This window comes from Ursus americanus, chromosome 35 (assembly GCF_024610735.1).
Source record: "Ursus americanus isolate L20-20 chromosome 35, mUrsAme1.1.p, whole genome shotgun sequence".
Classification (NCBI taxonomy): Eukaryota; Metazoa; Chordata; class Mammalia; order Carnivora; family Ursidae; genus Ursus; species Ursus americanus.
The window spans coordinates 15979557-15996970 of NC_142161.1; the positions used below are offsets into that span (position 1 = coordinate 15979557).

A 17414-nucleotide genomic window follows, 5' to 3' on the forward strand; every position below is an offset into this window, starting at 1 on the left:
GCCGGCAAACCTTGGCATCAAGTACCAGCAGACCAGCCCCGGGACTGAGCGCAGTGGCGCGCTGGCCTCCAAGGAGAGTGCCTCACGCACGGGCAATCGTCGATGTTGGCTGTGACCTAGCTTTAGCAGCGTGTGCTTAAGTTCTCCGCGTTCCGCGCGCAGCCACAGCCTGGAGCCTGCGTGGCTAAGGTTTGGCCCCGCGCTCCTGGAGAAACCCACCAGAAACTGCATTGAGGGGGGGCTAGTCCCGGGGGCAGGAGAGGGGTCTCCACCTGGTGGTCACAGTGGCCTCCACCTCTGGCTCGGTCTCCGCTAAACCTCCAGGTCTCTCCTATCGGCCTACCGTCTCACACCTGCGCTCTCGCCACCTGGCGTAGGCTGGAGTGAGGAGATAAGATCCTCCGGTAATAGCGTCCTTCTTCAGACAGCCCCTGGAGGCCTACGTGTCCGGCTATTCTAAGAAGCACCCCCCTACCTGACGGTGGCCCCCACCTCCCCCCTAGAGTTTTAACTTCAATTCTAACGCGTCTGCTTCCCCCTTCCCCAAGTCTCCTCAACGCCTTCCCCCTTAAAGTCTCTCATATTCAGACCAAATGCTTTCATTTGCTTATTCAGCATTTTTATCAGGCTGATTTTGTTGTCTGTTTGCGCTGCCGCTAGGAAGGTGTCAAACACCCATTTTCATTGTATTTAGTCACCCAGGTGCAGAGCAAGCTTGAAAGAGACAGCGGAAGGACTTTCCCGGACTGCACTGTCGCTCAGCGGCCCGCACCAATCAGCACGCAGCTTGACCTCGGGCCCTCCTCTTCGAGGGCGTGTCCCCAGTGAGTGATAGACGGAGCCGCCCGGCCCAGCTCAGGCCAGCCCACGTTGCTGCTTAGATTGAAATGCAGAACTCTAGCCTCTTTCATCGGGGCACAGACTTCCTTTTACTCCTTCCTTCTGCACTCTCGCCGCCTCCTCCCGGGAAGAAGCGGAGGCACCGGCTGCCCCGGGCAGCGACAAGCCGGGCCACTGAGGCTGTGCGAAAAGTTTCTTTTTGGGAGTTCGGAACTGGGGCCGCGTTGGTGTACTGCTCGGAGCAATGGGTGAGTGGCGGCGGGGGGACGCTGTCAGAGCCGGGAAGGGAGGGAGGGAAAGAGAGGGCGAGGGAGGGAGGGAGCGCGAGGGCGCGCACCACTGAGCGCTCACACTCTTCTTATTGACTTTGCTCGTGTTCCTACAAGTTGTTAGAAACACGCTAAGGGTCAGGGCACACAGCAGTTCAGTATTGAACACTGGCTACTGGGTTGCTGTTGATGCCATTTTCTGATCTTAAAAGAGGAGAGCGGTGGCACCAGCAAGCTCCGTAGCCTCAGTGAGGACCAAGTTTTGTTTCACACAAACTCACACACTCAGAACAGGAAAAAAAAAAAAAATCCAAACCGACTGTAGTTTCTCCTAGACCTTGTCTAATTGCGCCGGTCCCCAGGCGGGGCGCTGGGGCTCAAGGGGTAGCAGCCGAGACTTTAGCGCCGAGCAGCCGAGAAAGAGCCAGTTGCAGGCGTCAAGACCGATTTCCCCGCCTGCTTCGGAGGCTTTTGAACACTTGGAGCGGCCCTGCGTCTCACCACTTTGCTTGTAGTGGCCGCAGGCACCCCTGGAATGGGGGTGGGGGAGGGTCCGACTCGTCCTTAGGGGTTTGGGGCCATTGGGGAAGGCTCCGGACAGTAGGGTTTGGGAAAAGCCCGGCTCCCGAGTCCCCGGTGGGTGCAACTGCCCTGCCTTCTGACGTGGGCTGAGGCCGAGTGGTAAACGGCTGTCCCAAACTGCCGGTGCGCGTTCCCGCGCGCCGTGTGTTCGTTTTGCAGAGCCAGCCTTTGGGGAGGTGAACCAGCTGGGAGGAGTATTCGTGAACGGGAGGCCGCTGCCCAACGCCATCCGGCTTCGTATCGTGGAACTGGCCCAACTGGGCATCAGACCGTGTGACATCAGCCGCCAGCTACGGGTCTCGCACGGCTGCGTCAGCAAGATTCTGGCGCGCTACAACGAGACTGGCTCGATCTTGCCAGGAGCCATTGGGGGCAGCAAGCCCCGAGTTACCACCCCCACCGTGGTGAAGCACATCCGGACCTACAAGCAAAGGGACCCTGGCATCTTTGCCTGGGAAATCCGGGACCGCCTGCTGGCGGACGGCGTGTGTGACAAGTACAACGTGCCCTCGGTGAGCTCCATCAGCCGCATCCTGCGCAACAAGATCGGCAACTTGGCTCAACAGGGCCATTACGACTCATACAAGCAGCACCAGCCGGCGCCACAGCCGGCGCTGCCCTATAACCACATCTACTCGTACCCCAGCCCCATCACGGCGGCCGCAGCTAAGGTGCCCACGCCGCCCGGGGTGCCTGCCATCCCCGGCTCGGTGGCCATGCCCCGTACCTGGCCCTCCTCCCATTCGGTCACCGACATCCTGGGCATTCGCTCTATCACCGACCAAGGTAAGGGCTCAGGGGCCGGATGGTGTGGATGTGCAGAGCCTCGCTCTGCACCTTCGCTGGTGTCTCTGTTTCTGCGGCCTCCAGGCGGGCGTCTCTCCCACCACCTGAGGCTTTTTCCTTTCGAAACCAAGGAGTCCTCCCAGGGGGTGTCCTGATCTCATTAACTTGAAATTCATGCCCTCCGTTTCCTTGCCACACACAGTCTCCTGCCTCATCTCAAACTACCAGACCCATAACATCCCCCCATCCCCAACACATGGTTCGCATTTTCCACCCTCCCCCGCCTCTCGCGCCGCTGCAGCCTTAGACCCGCTCGCTCACTTGGAGAGCGCGGCCCGGGTCGGACTTGGGGCGCAGCCCGGGAGGCCTGAGCCGGCGTGGGGCTGCAGGCTGCAGACACCGCTGCGGGCAGCTTGTTTGGGGATCAGATGCGGCCGCGAGGAGTCGGGCACCCTGTGGAAATTGCAGTATTCTTGGATTCTGGCAATCAGGCCAAATTTGCTGAGGCAGGAAGTTCAAATGTCACCTAATTGGTTTCATTCTTATGCTTCACTTCATTTTCCTCGGAAACGGAGGTCCCGAAGTTACTACTAGTAACTTGCATGTTACTGCATTGCTCATTCTGGGACTAATTTTCTGCTTTATTTCTCTCTCTCCCTCTCTCTTTTTCCTATCGTCCCCACCTCCGGCCTTTACCTTAACAGACTTCACTATATGTATCTTAGGAAGTGGCACCAACCACCGCTGTGATGGGAACAAAATGCAGGGTGTTTTCATCATGTCCCCTCTTCTTTCCTGGTTTCCCCAAGCCTGCGGCTTCCCTTTAGGGTCCCCTGGTCCCTGGGAATGCGAGTGGACATGTAGTACCTGCACATTCTCAGCGTGCCACCCCACTGTTCCTTTCCTTTCTCACCCTTGACCTTGCTGTGTAGCGAGTGTCTTTTCTGCTTGGTAAGAACAATTCCCCGAGCCTTCCTGCACAGTTGGGCTTCCGCAGACCAGACTTTGTTTTTCTTTACTTCATAATTAAACAAAACAAAACAACAACAACAGCAGCAGCCGCAGCAAGGAAACGGGCATTAACCTCTTTCTCGGTAGGGGGAAAAAGTCAAAATGTCCTAGATGCAGAATTTAAATAATACAGAGATAAGAGCCTACCGTTTTAATTTCCCAGCCAAAAGTTTAAGAAGTGCAGGGGGAAAAATTAAGTAGGAAAAAGGGGGTGGGATAGTTCCTTTAATTATTTCCTGCCTTTCTCTGTTGCCACCACATTGGCACAATTATCTTTTTAAGTAATAAAAGCAGAGCCCTGATTTCTCATCTTCGTGTTTGCTGACTGTGAATTTACAAGATTCTTCTAGGAGCTCGGTTTTGTCTTATTCCGAGCTGGTGGGAGCTTTAGTTGGAGAGAGTTTGCCCTTGATTTATAGGATAAACTGACCTCACTGACATTTAAAGGAAGCCCCTGTTCATGGGAAAGTGTGAGATCAGCAGAAATGGGGGCTCACAGGGGGATCTCAATTTCTTAAGATAACTTCAGGCTTGTGCCCACCGATTGCCTTTTGTCTGGGAAGGCAAAGAGAGACTGGCAGTTCTTCGCCAAAACACAGTTTCCTGGTGCAAATTGGAACACAATCTAATTCTTTGGAGAGGGGGAGGAATATAGAAAAAAGACTGACAGAGTTGATTTTCCCTGGGGATCCTACAATCAGACCAAGTATCAGTTGGAAAAGTAATGGATTATATGGAGAGGAGCAACTTTTCTTACTAGATGTTGTTGATTCTGGATGCCAGCTTTAAACAACCTGTTTTCTGACAAATCTGTGACTATAATAAGTGATCATTTCTACACTATGATTGCCCCTTCAAAGCACTGTGTCAGATGGAAGTATTTAAAATCAAGTTGCAGTGGCTTTGTCAAACTTCAGTCCTCCACCTATAGGTTCCAAAGACCAAAACACATTGCTTATAGTCTTTAAAAATCTTGTCTTTTAAAACTGCACTTAGTCATTTAAAGATGGCAGTGATTCAATGGGCACACTTCTAGGTATTGTGGTAATCAGTTTACAGCATATAATTTTCTTTGTATCTCCATTAAGAACATAAAGGATAACTGACAGCTTTACTCCTTTTTAAAAAGCACTTAATTCTGCCTTCATTTCCTTAACCTTTTATTTCATTGAATAAAGAAAAACAAACCCTCTCTCTATAACCTCACCACTGACGCTGGTGGCACTTACAGTGGTAATTGTAGTATTTATGTTTTAAGTTATATGCACATATTTAATGTGTAGACATAGAGCATCAAGGGTCATCACAAATAGTTTTGCGCGCACAAGACAAACTGTGCGTGCATATTTTGCATGTGTATTGTGGGCATCTTGTAGTTATTTGTTTGCAAAGGACTTTGCAGGTCTTTTGTCTCCTCTATTGACATAAGTACTGGATCCCCACAGCACAGAGAGCACTTTTGTGGCTGTCTCTGAGCACCGGCCCAGGCCCAGGACGGTCAGGCCACGGACGCTCCTCTCTCCCTTTTCAGTCCGCACCAGTCCCCGCTTTCGTCAATCCCGAGTCAACCCCGAGTTAGGACTGGGATGACCTGCGCATCCAGCTTCACGTGTTTCATTCCTCGATTTAGGAAAACTCTCAGGCTCCTTCCATTCGATTCCCCGGGGGAATGAGGAGGGGAGGAGGAAATTAAAGGCTGTTGAAGAAGGGAAAGAAAAAAAAAACTTCCCCCAGGCGTGGGTGAAAGAGCTGGGAGAGGCCTACCCCGAGGAGAGCAAACTTCGCCGGGGCCCGGGCTGGAAGCCGGCGAGGCCGCGCCTGGGCCCAGCGCCCCCGGGAGGTCGAGGGCAGGGGTCGGAGTCCTGGAGCTCGCTGGTCGCGGCTTCGGGCCGCGTCTCAGGAGGGGGCGCGCGGGCTGGATCTGCGGCTTGACGCCTTCTCCTCCTCCCCAGGCGTGAGCGACAGCTCCCCCTACCACAGCCCCAAGGTGGAGGAGTGGAGCAGCCTGGGCCGGAACAGCTTCCCCGCCGCCGCCCCGCACGCGGTGAACGGGCTGGAGAAGGGAGCCCTGGAGCAGGAAGCCAAGTACGCTCAGGTGAGGACGCGGGCGCCCCGCCGGGTGGGCCGCGAGGCGGCGGCGGTTTGGGCGCCGGGGGGAAGCCTCGACCCCGGGGAAGCCCGGGCCGACCACCCGCCACTGCCGGGAGTCCCGTCCGGGGCTGGTGAGGCGGGACCGAGGCCCGGACCGTCCAGGGCGGAGTCGAGGCCTCGACCCCCCGCCACGAGCCCGGGGGCCTGGGGCGGCGGAAGCGCCTCCGGGCCTGTGCGGCCTCTGCAGGCGCGGGGAGGCCGCGCCTGAAGCCCCCGCCGCTGCTCGCCCCGGGGCGGGTGACCCCCGCGAGGCGCGGCCGCAGGGCCCGGCGGCGCGACCCGGTCGTGAGGGCTGCGCCCGCGCGAGCCGCCTCCACGGCCGCCGAGCGCACGCCCGAGGTCGCGGCCTGCGGGGCTGTGGGCTGCCGGTCCTCGCGCTCGGACATTTCTCGGGCCGTGGCCCCCCGAAAACAAGCAAACGTGGCTCGCCCTGCGATAGTGAAGAGAGGGCAACCAGATAATAAAGTTCCCATTTCCCCATTCAAGGTCACGTTGTAATCTCCCAAGGGAGGCTTGTGAGAAAACCTCAAATTATACGGACTGGCTGTGGACCGTTTAATTTTTCTTTCCCTCTGTCCCTCCCCCGACTCTGCAAAAGAAAAATTAAAACACTCGTGTTTTTTTTCCCGCCCTGATAAAAACTAAGCAGCCACCACTACAAAAGCCCTAGAGTTTTGAGTCTAAATTCACCACCAGGATGGAGTCCCGAGCTCAAAGCTCTGAAAAACAAACAAACAAACAAACAAACAAACAAACAAACAAGGACCTTAAGGCAGCCTGACGTTTCTTAGAGCAAGCAGATCTGGGTGGATTTGCAAATTTCTTAGAATCAAATTCCAATTCCAAAGCCTCAAAATACCCAGTTTTCGTTTTATTATTTTGAAGTCCTAAAACTTAGTGCTTTCTTATCTGTCAGAATCAGCGTCTTACGTGTTACTTTCATACACTTGGGAAAAAACCCTAATCCTTGTTTTCTCGAACAAACCCTATTTCCACTTCCTTTTCTCTCCCTTATTTTGCTAAAACAGAGTCAGATACATATTAGCAGCTCTCCCACGACAAATATCCCAGAAAATAGCAGCGAAGAAAGAGAGTCCCTTTCCCGAGTCTGTTTCTACTGTAAAGAATGCCAAGGAGAAATTACATGAAAGTTTGCCATTTTCTTTTATAAAAAGCCCCTCACTCATAAAGAAGAGGCCATAGGTACAATGGTTAGGAACTCCCATCTTCGGGCACCATTGTCACAGAAGCAAGTTATTTAACCTTTTAGCACCTCCATTTCTTCATCTGTAAAACGGGGAAATAATAGTCCAACCTCAGGAGATGTGAAGATTCAATGAGATAATGCAGCCATATGGCGCAGAGTAAGCGTCCATTTAATAGTACCTATGGTTATAAAGGGCGGTTAGAGATTGACTTTTAAAAACAGGCATTTTTTCCCCCTTTTGGTGAGAATATACTTTGTTCAGAGAGCTCATAGTCAAAAAGTGTCAAGGCATTTTGTTACAAACATTAGGAGTGTTTTTAAAGCACCGCGCAGACTAGCATTTAATAGGCGCACAGTAGTTTTTATTGGGTCACCATGTGTTGTAATAACATCAGGAAGTAAAGAGTTGAAAAATAGTTTTTAATTCTCATATATAGTTGATAAACCCAGTTTATATATAAAGCAGTGTCATAATTCAAAAATCTTTGGTTATTTCATTTTTTTCTCCCTCGAATTATAGATCTAGTGTTTATACTCATTTAGAAATGGTTAATTTATACACACATATCAAAAGCACACTGACCATTTTAAAATAAAAATAGAATACTGATTCAAATAACCTACTCTGTATATTCTGAACATTAAAATTGATTACATTTAAACACTATTATATCACTAAATTATGAGATTTATAAAAGCAAGTAAATGAAAGATATAAGTGGCCCAATAAGTGTTGTTCTAAATACATAAGAGAACAAGTTAATTTTTTTTCCAGAAGAAAAACATATTTATATCTTTAATTTGGAAACTTCTTTTTTAAAAAGATTTTATTTATTTCTTTGAGAGAGAGAGATAGCACAAGCAGGGGGAGGGGCAGAGGGAGAAGCAGACTCCCCGCTGAGCAGGGAGCCTGATGCGGGGCTCCATCCCAGGACCCTGAGATCATGACCTGAGCTGAAGGCAGACCTACTGAGCCACCCAGGCGCCCTAAATTTGGAAACTTCTTAATTGCTAATCTTCCGCATTGCCATGTAGTAATATAATTCAGATGATGTAAAATTTCAAAACTTGAAAAGTTTCGAAGCACAATTAAATCAGTGGTTACTGTATTATAATTACCAAAATAGTGCTTAATGATGAAGGTGGGCTAAGTAGGCACAGATATTTAGGCTGTGTCATTCTGTGAGCAGTTTTGGAATTTAGACATTGATTTCCTTGAGGGTAAAATTCTATGCCAATACTTGCTCATAAACAAAAAATAGTAAGGTGTGTTGTGTGTATACACACACACACACACACACACACACACACATATGCATTTCTCTTACAAATTTAAAGGGCAGCTTTATTTTTAAAAATTATTATTATTTTCAAAATGTTACCAGCATAAGTATACTTTTACAACAAAAATGTAAACTTAAGTAACATTTCTTCTCTATTTGTATTATGAACAAAATTTGAAAGTTTTTGACAAAAAAATTCTCAAAAATTATGCACATAATATTTTCAGGGCACTTATAATTTTTATTAAATAGTGCAATATTATATGATCCTAGTTTCATTTTAGTATATAGAGGAGGAAATTGAGAATTCAGAGTCAGAGGAATTAGAGTATAATCTTTTTCCAGAAGACACCTGTAAAATTACTAAAGGCACCGAATTGACAACTGATCGTAGGTACTAGTGATTACAGTAATCTAAAGTTTCTATTTCCAGTTTAAACTGCAAAAAAAAAAAAAAAAAAAAGAAAAAGAAGAAAGAAAAGAAAAAAAGAAAGATGCCTGATCGCTAGTAATTAGAACCTTATGCACATTTCAGCTATATACACACCTATCTTTTGTTTTTTAAAATACTAATATAGAATATTCACACTTGTCTTACTGATTCATATTACATTGAAGTCAATATTTTGTATTACCATTCAGAAGTTCTTACCCTTGAGGATAGAAGAAGGATATTTATTTGTTTTGGCTTTTTTCACCTGCATTTAATATTGGGCCAGAAATACTTAATCTCATCTAATTCTGAAAGCCAGCTATGTTCTCTGGTTCCTAATGCTGGTTCTCTTCTGTTGAAAACATGAAATCTCTACTGAATGCAATTGCATGGCAAAGAAAAGGGGGAGGGATTGGAATATATCTCCCCTTTTACATGGGACTTAGTGATTTAATGCTTCATTTTATTTAAAGAGTTTATAAATTGTTGTATAGCTCTTGAAACATTTTCTACAATTGGGCATACTTTCTCAGAAAAAATATACTGCATATCTGGTACTCTAACTGAAATAATCTGAATGTTAGATTTACAAGCTTCGAGTATCTCCAGTTTTGGGTAGTGTATGTTAACTCAGACAGCAAATTTAATATAACATTAGCTACAAATTGAGATGTCAGAGATGGGGAATAGTGCATACAAACTTGAATTTAAGAAAAACTTCAGAGTTTTACAGTTAAACGAGTTGTGAAAATGGTTGGATTTGGAGGCAAATTAATCTGAAATTCTTATGGAGCATTCATTTGTATATTTGAAATAAAGATAGTATTTCAGAATCCTGAATATAATTTTGTAGTGCATTATTTGAAACACTGGTTGTCCTTGCAGACATACTGTTTTCATGAAAATATAAATGAAGTTGCACTGGATTTTTCATCTATGAAATAGTTAATTTTGTCTTAAATAATTTATAATTTTGTAGAGAATCCAATTGTAGGCAGGTACCAATAGAGAGACTTTGAAATTCATGACGTTACCTATTATGAAAAACATTCCTTGACCTGGGTTGCTTTTAACTATTAGTGTCTTAAAACAAGATTAATGATTATGTGGTAGTAAAGTGTGTCATGTAAAAATACAAAAAATAAGTAATTTGAAATTTTTTCAAGACTACCTTAATTTTAATATTTTGGAAACATAAAATTTAGGAGAAAAATTTAAATAACAGCTTCCCATTACCTAAAGACATTTAGATCTGCAGTGTGATAACTCAGCATAATTAAGATCTTTTTGGATGAATGTTGAAACCATATTTACAACCGTCATTTCACTTGATCAGATTTGTTTTACTAGGTCATTGCATAATGAATTAAGAAGGGTATAACAACAGTCAAACAAAAAAGTTTACACAAAAAAGAGAAAATCTTTTTTATTCTCAGATCTGAAACTTTCTCTTGCTAATGATATGGAGGCTAAAATCTAGGTGAAGCACATCTCTGTTTGTGGCTAACTCTACTCTACTATAAAGCCAAAGTAAACTCATTTATCATAAGGGTAGGACCAGGTAGAACTGATGAGTGGATAAAAGATTGTGGGTACGGGACTTGGCACTGTTATCTGCATTTTCTTCAAGAGAGAAAATGTTGAGTAGACAATTCCCTGAATGTGAAGACTTCTGGTCTATAACTTGTAGTTGCCAGACAGTTGTCATACCAGTTTTGTGTGTGTGTGTGTGTGTGTGTGTCTGTGGTCAGAAGTGTTTGTATATTAATGCATTTCCATTTTCGGGGTGTGTGTGTGGATAAATGCAACAAGCATAAATTAAATAGCGAATGGCTACGTTAGAACTTTTTTTTACTTTTTTCAACAGCTTTAATCATGTTGCTTACTGGAAGTGTAAAGTCAGTTCTGTGATAAAGAGTGCCTAGTTTTCCTGTTGTTTTATTTTGTTTTTAAAGCAAGAGTATTCCATCTTCTGCTTTCAAAAGGCTGCACTAACTTGGGTATACAAATGATTATGAAACACCTCTGACGTGTCCCGTTCTGTGAGGATATTGAAATAATTAAGGCAAGGTCCTGTCCTCAAACTGTTTGTACTCTAGCTCTCTGCCAATACATCTTCTCAACATACTAATTTAAAAACATATTTTAAAAAACGGACAAATCTGTATTTCTAACATTTTAGAGCAAGTAAAATGAAAACTCATGCTTTCATTCAAACCTTAACTGGACATTGTATTTTATGTGTTTTTTTTTCTAGACTATTTCCTTTAATGCCAGTGAGATAAAATCTTTTTCCAAAAACATTCAACAAAGCAAGAACTTACTTTTTTTAGGGTATGCCATTTGGTATATTTTGCTTTGAATTAGTAAATCTCATTCTCAAAATTAGGTAGAGTTTGCTTCAGGGAAGATCCTTGTACAGTTCTCAGGAAGAGAGGATTCTCATGGCTTTTGTGGAAGATCCACATTAAAAAAAAGGGGTTGATGGATTGAGGTCTTATTTATGGAATCTTTAGGTAAAGTCATTTTCAAAAATGAGATTTCCATTACATGCCCATTGCTGGGGTTTCATTTGGAAAATTTGTTTACTCTTCTCTGGGGATTCCATATGTTGGTTGATTTATAAATCATATTTACAATCCAATTAAATAGAGTAATTTAGCATGTTTGCTCCCACTATATTTATGGTGTACATTTGGTAGTCTCTACTCAGCCTAACTAGCTTTTCAGATTAATTACATGCCGTTCACTGAAAACATTAAACAGATTTGGGAAGTTTAAGTCATGTACTCTTTTACTGGAAAGAATAAACAAACATCAATGCTACCTGTAGTTGTTTTCTTTTGTGGTGGAAAATTTTACTCATTCAGTGATTGCTTCATAAATAACAATTACTTTATCCAGTAGAGATTTATATCTTTTACCAATGCCATGTTTCAGAATTACTAGTGAGAAAATCGATAGGTTTACTGAGTCACTAGGCTGAATGAATAGTGAAAGTGGCAGGTACATTTTAAAGCATGTTTGTCATCTCATCTTTCTTATGCTGCTTTTTCTAGATTTCTAAATCTGACCTTTAAAAGTAAAAAGGAAAATTAAGACAAAACTTTTTAACCCCAAATCTGGGTGATAATTTAACCGGAGGGAATGCTAAGAGTTATTTTTATACTGTTTAAAGATATCTGTGGTTTTTTTCTTTTTTCCTTTTAAGCAAACACTTTTGCCTACTCTTGCCTTTACTAACAAGGAGATCAAACCTCTTTGAGCTTCCCTTCTTATTCATCCTTTCTGCAATACAGAGAGGACTGCATCCCTGAAATGACTCTAAATATGTTGTGAATTTTAGAGAACTTTGAAATGTTTAATACTAATAGTAATACTAGCATAAAAGCAAATTTGGTGCCTTAAGTATAAGCAATGGGACAAATATGGAAAAAATTAGTAGTGTTTATTTTATGCTCGACAAAGGTAGTCACAGAATAAGTGAGGCACCTGAAGGTAACACAGGCCTAAATCCAGTGTTCCTCCTCCCCCTGAATCCCAGGAGCATCATGTAAGATGAGAGTCCGATCCAGGCTGATTTCTCAGGAGGGACGTTTCAGGGCAAAAAGAAGCAGGTCCCTGAAAGGGGATTGTAGCCATTGCAACAGAACAGCTGGAGAGCCCCAAATAAAGGGGGCACATCAGGGAGCAATGGTTCCAAGGGCAAGGGTGTAAGGGGAGGAAAGGGATGATGAGGAAGCAAGTGTTTCAGAGGAAACTATAATTGTGGATGATAGAAAAAAAATTGCAAAGAAAAACGAATGGATAGGAAAAATTTAGCTGTCATAAAAATAAGAATTCATCAACACATTTTTTGGCTAACTAGAGCATTGTTTCTGTCATGTATAATGTTAAATAGTTTAACCTTATGTACTTGTAAAATGTTGAGCAAAGGTTTTCACTATTTTAAAAATAATTTTAACCTTAACATTTTTATTTTATGATTCTTAGTGACATTGGTGTCAACAGTATAAAATATTAATTAATCTAGAATGGAAGAGGGCAATGCAGATGCAAATACGTTTCTCTAAGTGGACTGAAATGATTCCTTTTGAAACTCATTTCTTATGGGTTATTGGGAAAATCGTCCACAAAAATGACCGGAACTATAACCTCTATGCAATGCTAGATTTCTCCGGCAGTTGGATAGCTGTCTTACTCATCTTCTGAGAGCCTTGGAGTGGGTCTCCTCTGAGCCCTTCTCTGATGAGCCATCCTCCGAAAGGGGGAAGATTTTTTTTTTTTTTTAAGAAGTTAAGAAACAGAATGAGGATCTAGCAATGAGAATAGGGCTCTAGAAGGAGAAAGAATCTTTTATAAGATGTTATCTCAAAAGATGCTCTAGTTTGATATTAAATTGTGTCTGTCTTTTAATTGTCCTGGAAAAAGCAGGAAAAGATTTGCTACAGAGCATCCGTGTCAGACAGGGGTGAGAACTTCTTTTAACACATGACTATTGACTTGCCAATTGGCCCAGGGTAAATGGCTAAATTCCTTAATCTACATTCTTGTGTATAAAAAGAGGATAAGATTTCATTTATATTTTAAAGTGATGTGCAATGATTTCTTTGTTAAAAAATAGAGCACCATCCTATGGGACCCTTGAAATACATTTTAATTTCAATTGAACATTGTGTTGTAATCGTTATATATTATCCTGTCATTATTATAACCCCAGTAGTTTATAATGAGTTACAATTCACCAATCTTCATTATTCCATAAAATACGTTGGGTATTTCATGGTGCCTGGGACATAGGACATAGTCAAAAAGCCTTAGTATCCTTTCCCCTTCCTCATTTTTCAAAGAACAGGCACTTTGACACCAGAACAGGAGGCATGTGTTCTTACAGACCAAGTACACAAGGATAACCCCTCTACTTTTATTCTTATTTCGTCAGAAATCCATGAGCAGTGTTAAGTCATATCCATGTGTTTATTCTACTCTGTGTATTACTCTAAATTGACAAAATCATTTTTGAGAGCCTATCATTGCATTCTCATAGACATGGAAGTTAAAATAATAACCAGTGAATTACATTGGAAAATAATTTCTATGTTGCAATCAAATTGGAAAAAGTATCTAATTAACATACGTCTGCTTTTCTTACCTCTAAGGATTCAATCAGTTTTACTACTAGTAATTCTAGTGTTTACATTACACTCTCACTAGGATATATGTTGATATGTTAATTCATTCACATCACTACCAGGGAAAAGATTTACTCTTTATTTCTAAGTAATGTAGAAATTGAGGGGAAAAAAAATAAGTTACTTGAAGAGGGATGCCAAGTGTTCATGCCAGAATCAGGATTAGAAATCAGGGTGTTTTTGTTGTTGTTAATAGTAACAATACCAACAATAATTCATTGGATGCCAAGAGACACTGGTTTCTAGGCAGAATCGCTTGCCAGGGCTGCTGCATTTTGTTTGCAAACTAAGATTTTACATTTAAATTCATTTCAAGAGATTTATCCATGTGGCTTTTAAAAATTCCTATCACAGGACCCCAAAACTTTGCAGACCAATTTTCCAATTTTAAAACCACACACATGCAGTTCTTTTATATTCCAATAGACAGTTTCCTTTTTGATAAAACAGCTCTGGAAAAAATACCCCCGGTCTTCATTTAAACACTCTTATAAGACAACTGTCTGATTTTGCGTGTCCTTTGTCCAATAGGCATTTTCAACATGACATTTTAAAATACGGCCCATGTTTTATTTAACAAAGGTCATGCTCATTTTGAGTTTCTAAAGTGACAGCCTACGCTCTGTGCCCTTCTTTACTGGAAATGAAAGCTACACCAACCAGGCCCTTCACAAATGCTTCAACAAAAGAGCCAAACAAAACCAACGTACAGGGAAGGTTGACAAAGGCATTCGGATAGCTGGGCAGCTTCTGAGGGTACTTTATCACCATTAATTCTTTCCTCGCCCTGTATTTCCTTCCTATAATTCCAAATAGCAAAGCAAATACTGTGACTTTTCTGGTTGTAGCCTCCTCAAACCCGCCGTGGAAGGAATAGCGTCTTGTCTGTGGGCATTATGTTTGAGTAGCAAGACGGGGGAGGCAGGTAGGATACAAAGATCGAATCTAAACAAAATCAGAAAGTAGAGTCAGAATGTTGCTACTACTACTCGGAACTTACGTTCTGCCACTTTCTGAAAACCGGTGAACTGTCAGCTACTACAATGCGATGACCTTCACCTCTTGTCTTTTCCTACTCCCAGGCACCGAATGGTCTACCAGCTGTCAGCAGTTTTGTGTCGGCATCCAGCATGGCTCCTTACCCTGCCCCGGCCCAAGTGTCGCCTTACATGACCTACAGCGCCGCTCCTTCTGGTTATGTGGCTGGACACGGGTGGCAACATGCCAGCGGCACCCCACTTTCCCCCCACAACTGTGACATTCCCGCATCGCTGGCGTTCAAGGGAATGCAGGCAGCCAGAGAAGGTAGTCACTCTGTCACGGCTTCTGCACTCTGATGGGAAATTCTGTCCCCGTCGCAGCTTCACCCCGTCTCCCCTCAGCACACCCTCCCCCTCTTCCCTGGTCTCGGATCCCACCCCCCTGCCCTCCCGCCCCCAAAGCTGGCTTTACGGACTCACATCCTTTGTGCTGATGACACTTAAATATTTCTTGCCATAACTTCTCTCTTACAGAAAACCTGACATGACTTTAGGATTTGAAAACAAAAGCAATCTTAAGGATTGAATGAGACATTTGTGTTGCCCACACACTGTTTTAACGTAGCAAAGAAACCTGCACCCCTCAAAGGGCTTAAGGAACTTTTAAAACTAGTCTTTGGTAAAACCACATGTGTATATTTATTCTAAATCAACCTGAACTTTTGAAACGTGCAATTGTTGAGATTTTGCAAAATCAATAAAGGAAAATACATATAGAAAAAAGTTACGCTACACCCTCTAATCAAATAAGGTGACCAAATAAGCTTTAATTCATCATTAGGAAACTAATCAATAATTGACTTGTTTGAGTGATGCTTTGTTTATTTTTAAGAGATGACCTATTTTGTTGGAAAATATAATGTGTAACACAAGCAATATCTGAATTTAGCTCCTCCTGGTGTTTTGAGTTGGTTCCAAATACAATAATGTTTATATTTTCTATTAGTTTGTAAATATGGACTCTGGATGGTGCATTTGTGTTTTCATTCCATGGGATATCCCCCCTCCCTCCCACCCCGATCTATTTTTTTCTTTCTTTTTGCAAAGGTGACTTTCTGGCAACGTCTTTGTCTCTGTTTGGTGGTGGGCTGCTCGGGCTCCTGGACCTGGACTTGCCCCCAATTTTGTGTGTGCAGTGAAGGCTTCAACATCTTATGAAGGACATTTTCTTTCTACAGCAGAGGACTCAAAAACAGATTAAACAAGCCAGTCTCCCATTTTGTATCCTTATCAAGCAACACACATGCCAAGCATATAAAGACACGAGGGTGGAAAATATCTGAACGAGAAGGCTTTAAAGGAAGTCACTTAGAAACTTAAGTTTAATGTGAAATGCTTTACAAAGACACTTAAAATGAACTTTATGTTAAGAAAACCACTGTGAAACTAAATTGTACTGTTATTGTTGGCTTACCTGTGTGTTCAGCAATCTCAGCCCAAAATTATGTTGTAATTTAAAGAAAATGGAAAATTCTGCTCCAATGAATGTAAAAACGGCTTGCTGTGAAGTTTACGTTGTTGTATAGAAGCATGTTTCACATGTAGGGAAACTGGTGGTGGTATTAGAAATACAAATGCTATTTAATTTTTTAAAAATTCCCTTTATTCATTTCTGGAGTTACAGGACATAGTTTAGCTGATAAGTCTTTCTGGACCAAGGGGGTTTTCACTTTCATGTCAATAGCAGAGCTGTGGGTATACGTGTGTGCGGCGCGTGCTATGTGCTGCATTTTAAACCGACCGCTTTCCTCGGGCAAAATTCTACAGTGTTTCTCTCCTGTTTAGAAAGTTCTTCCTGCTTGGCAATATGTAGGCTTGAAACTACGTTTTAAAAACATTGCTACAATTCATCTATTGGAAAATTAATATATTGTGGTTTTTTTTTTTTTTTTTTGGTATTCTGTGCAATAATGGAAAGGGGACATCAGTACATGTGGATGCTCAAGAGGCGTCTGTGAGGCGGTCCTGATTTCTTCCTGTCTGTGCTGTGTGCAGTCCACACGGCCGTCCAGTTCCGCCACATCGGTTTCATGGCTTCATTTAAAACTCAGATGGCTAGACGAGCGAGGTTTTCAGATCACTAGCGTATAAACAGTAAGCAGATTTTTGACACATAAGTTATATTCGAGGAATTGCTTTTTTCAAGCAACAGAGATCTTATAGGGAGAGCTTTGAACTGCATTTATTTCTAAAGCAACCAAAATTCAGTGCTACAAACAGAGGATTATAACTTCAGGAGAAGAATAAGCAGAAGGAGCAGATGAACTCTCAGGGCCATAGTCTTCCTTTGATCTTATAAAACTCCTGTTGACATCTGGAGTTCCCAGTCTGGTGAGAAAATAGACTATAAACTGAATGGAACAAAGATACCAGTCCAATATTTTGGTGGAGACTTTAAAACCGTACCATCCAGGGACTCTCCTGCCAACCAGAAAAACTGACATAAGGTATAGAATTATCCCTTATCAGATATTTTTTAGATGGCTACTAGGAGTCTTTAAAAAAATACCAGTCATTTGTATGGAAACACAATGAAATATTTTATCTAAATTAAGAAATCTCTTGTTAATGCTATTTATAATTTTTTCTGGTTCTTGTATTTTAAAAAAATCTAATATTA

General features: G+C 43.0%; 2 protein-coding genes across 3 annotated transcripts in view; one reads left to right on the top strand and one right to left on the bottom strand.

Annotated features, from left to right (window-relative positions):
• Positions 1-1084: 1084 nt before the first annotated feature.
• On the top strand, positions 1085-16253 carry PAX9 (paired box 9). Its single transcript, XM_087858992.1, has 5 exons — positions 1085-1088; positions 1851-2477; positions 5441-5583; positions 14837-15059; positions 15842-16253. Exons 1-5 carry the CDS (start codon positions 1085-1087, stop codon positions 15931-15933), a joined length of 1089 nt encoding a protein of 362 aa, XP_087715118.1. The 3' UTR covers positions 15934-16253.
• Positions 16254-16374: 121 nt separating this feature from the next.
• SLC25A21 (solute carrier family 25 member 21) overlaps positions 16375-17414 on the bottom strand; it is a 472035-nt gene continuing 470995 nt past the window's right edge. The window contains exon 11 of one of the 2 annotated variants that reach the window (XM_045799826.2): positions 16375-16874. In XM_045799826.2, the coding sequence (XP_045655782.1) occupies positions 16850-16874 (25 nt within the window). In that variant the 3' untranslated portion in view covers positions 16375-16849. The remainder of the gene's footprint in view (positions 16875-17414) is intronic. The other variant, XM_045799836.2, reaches the window with a different exon arrangement.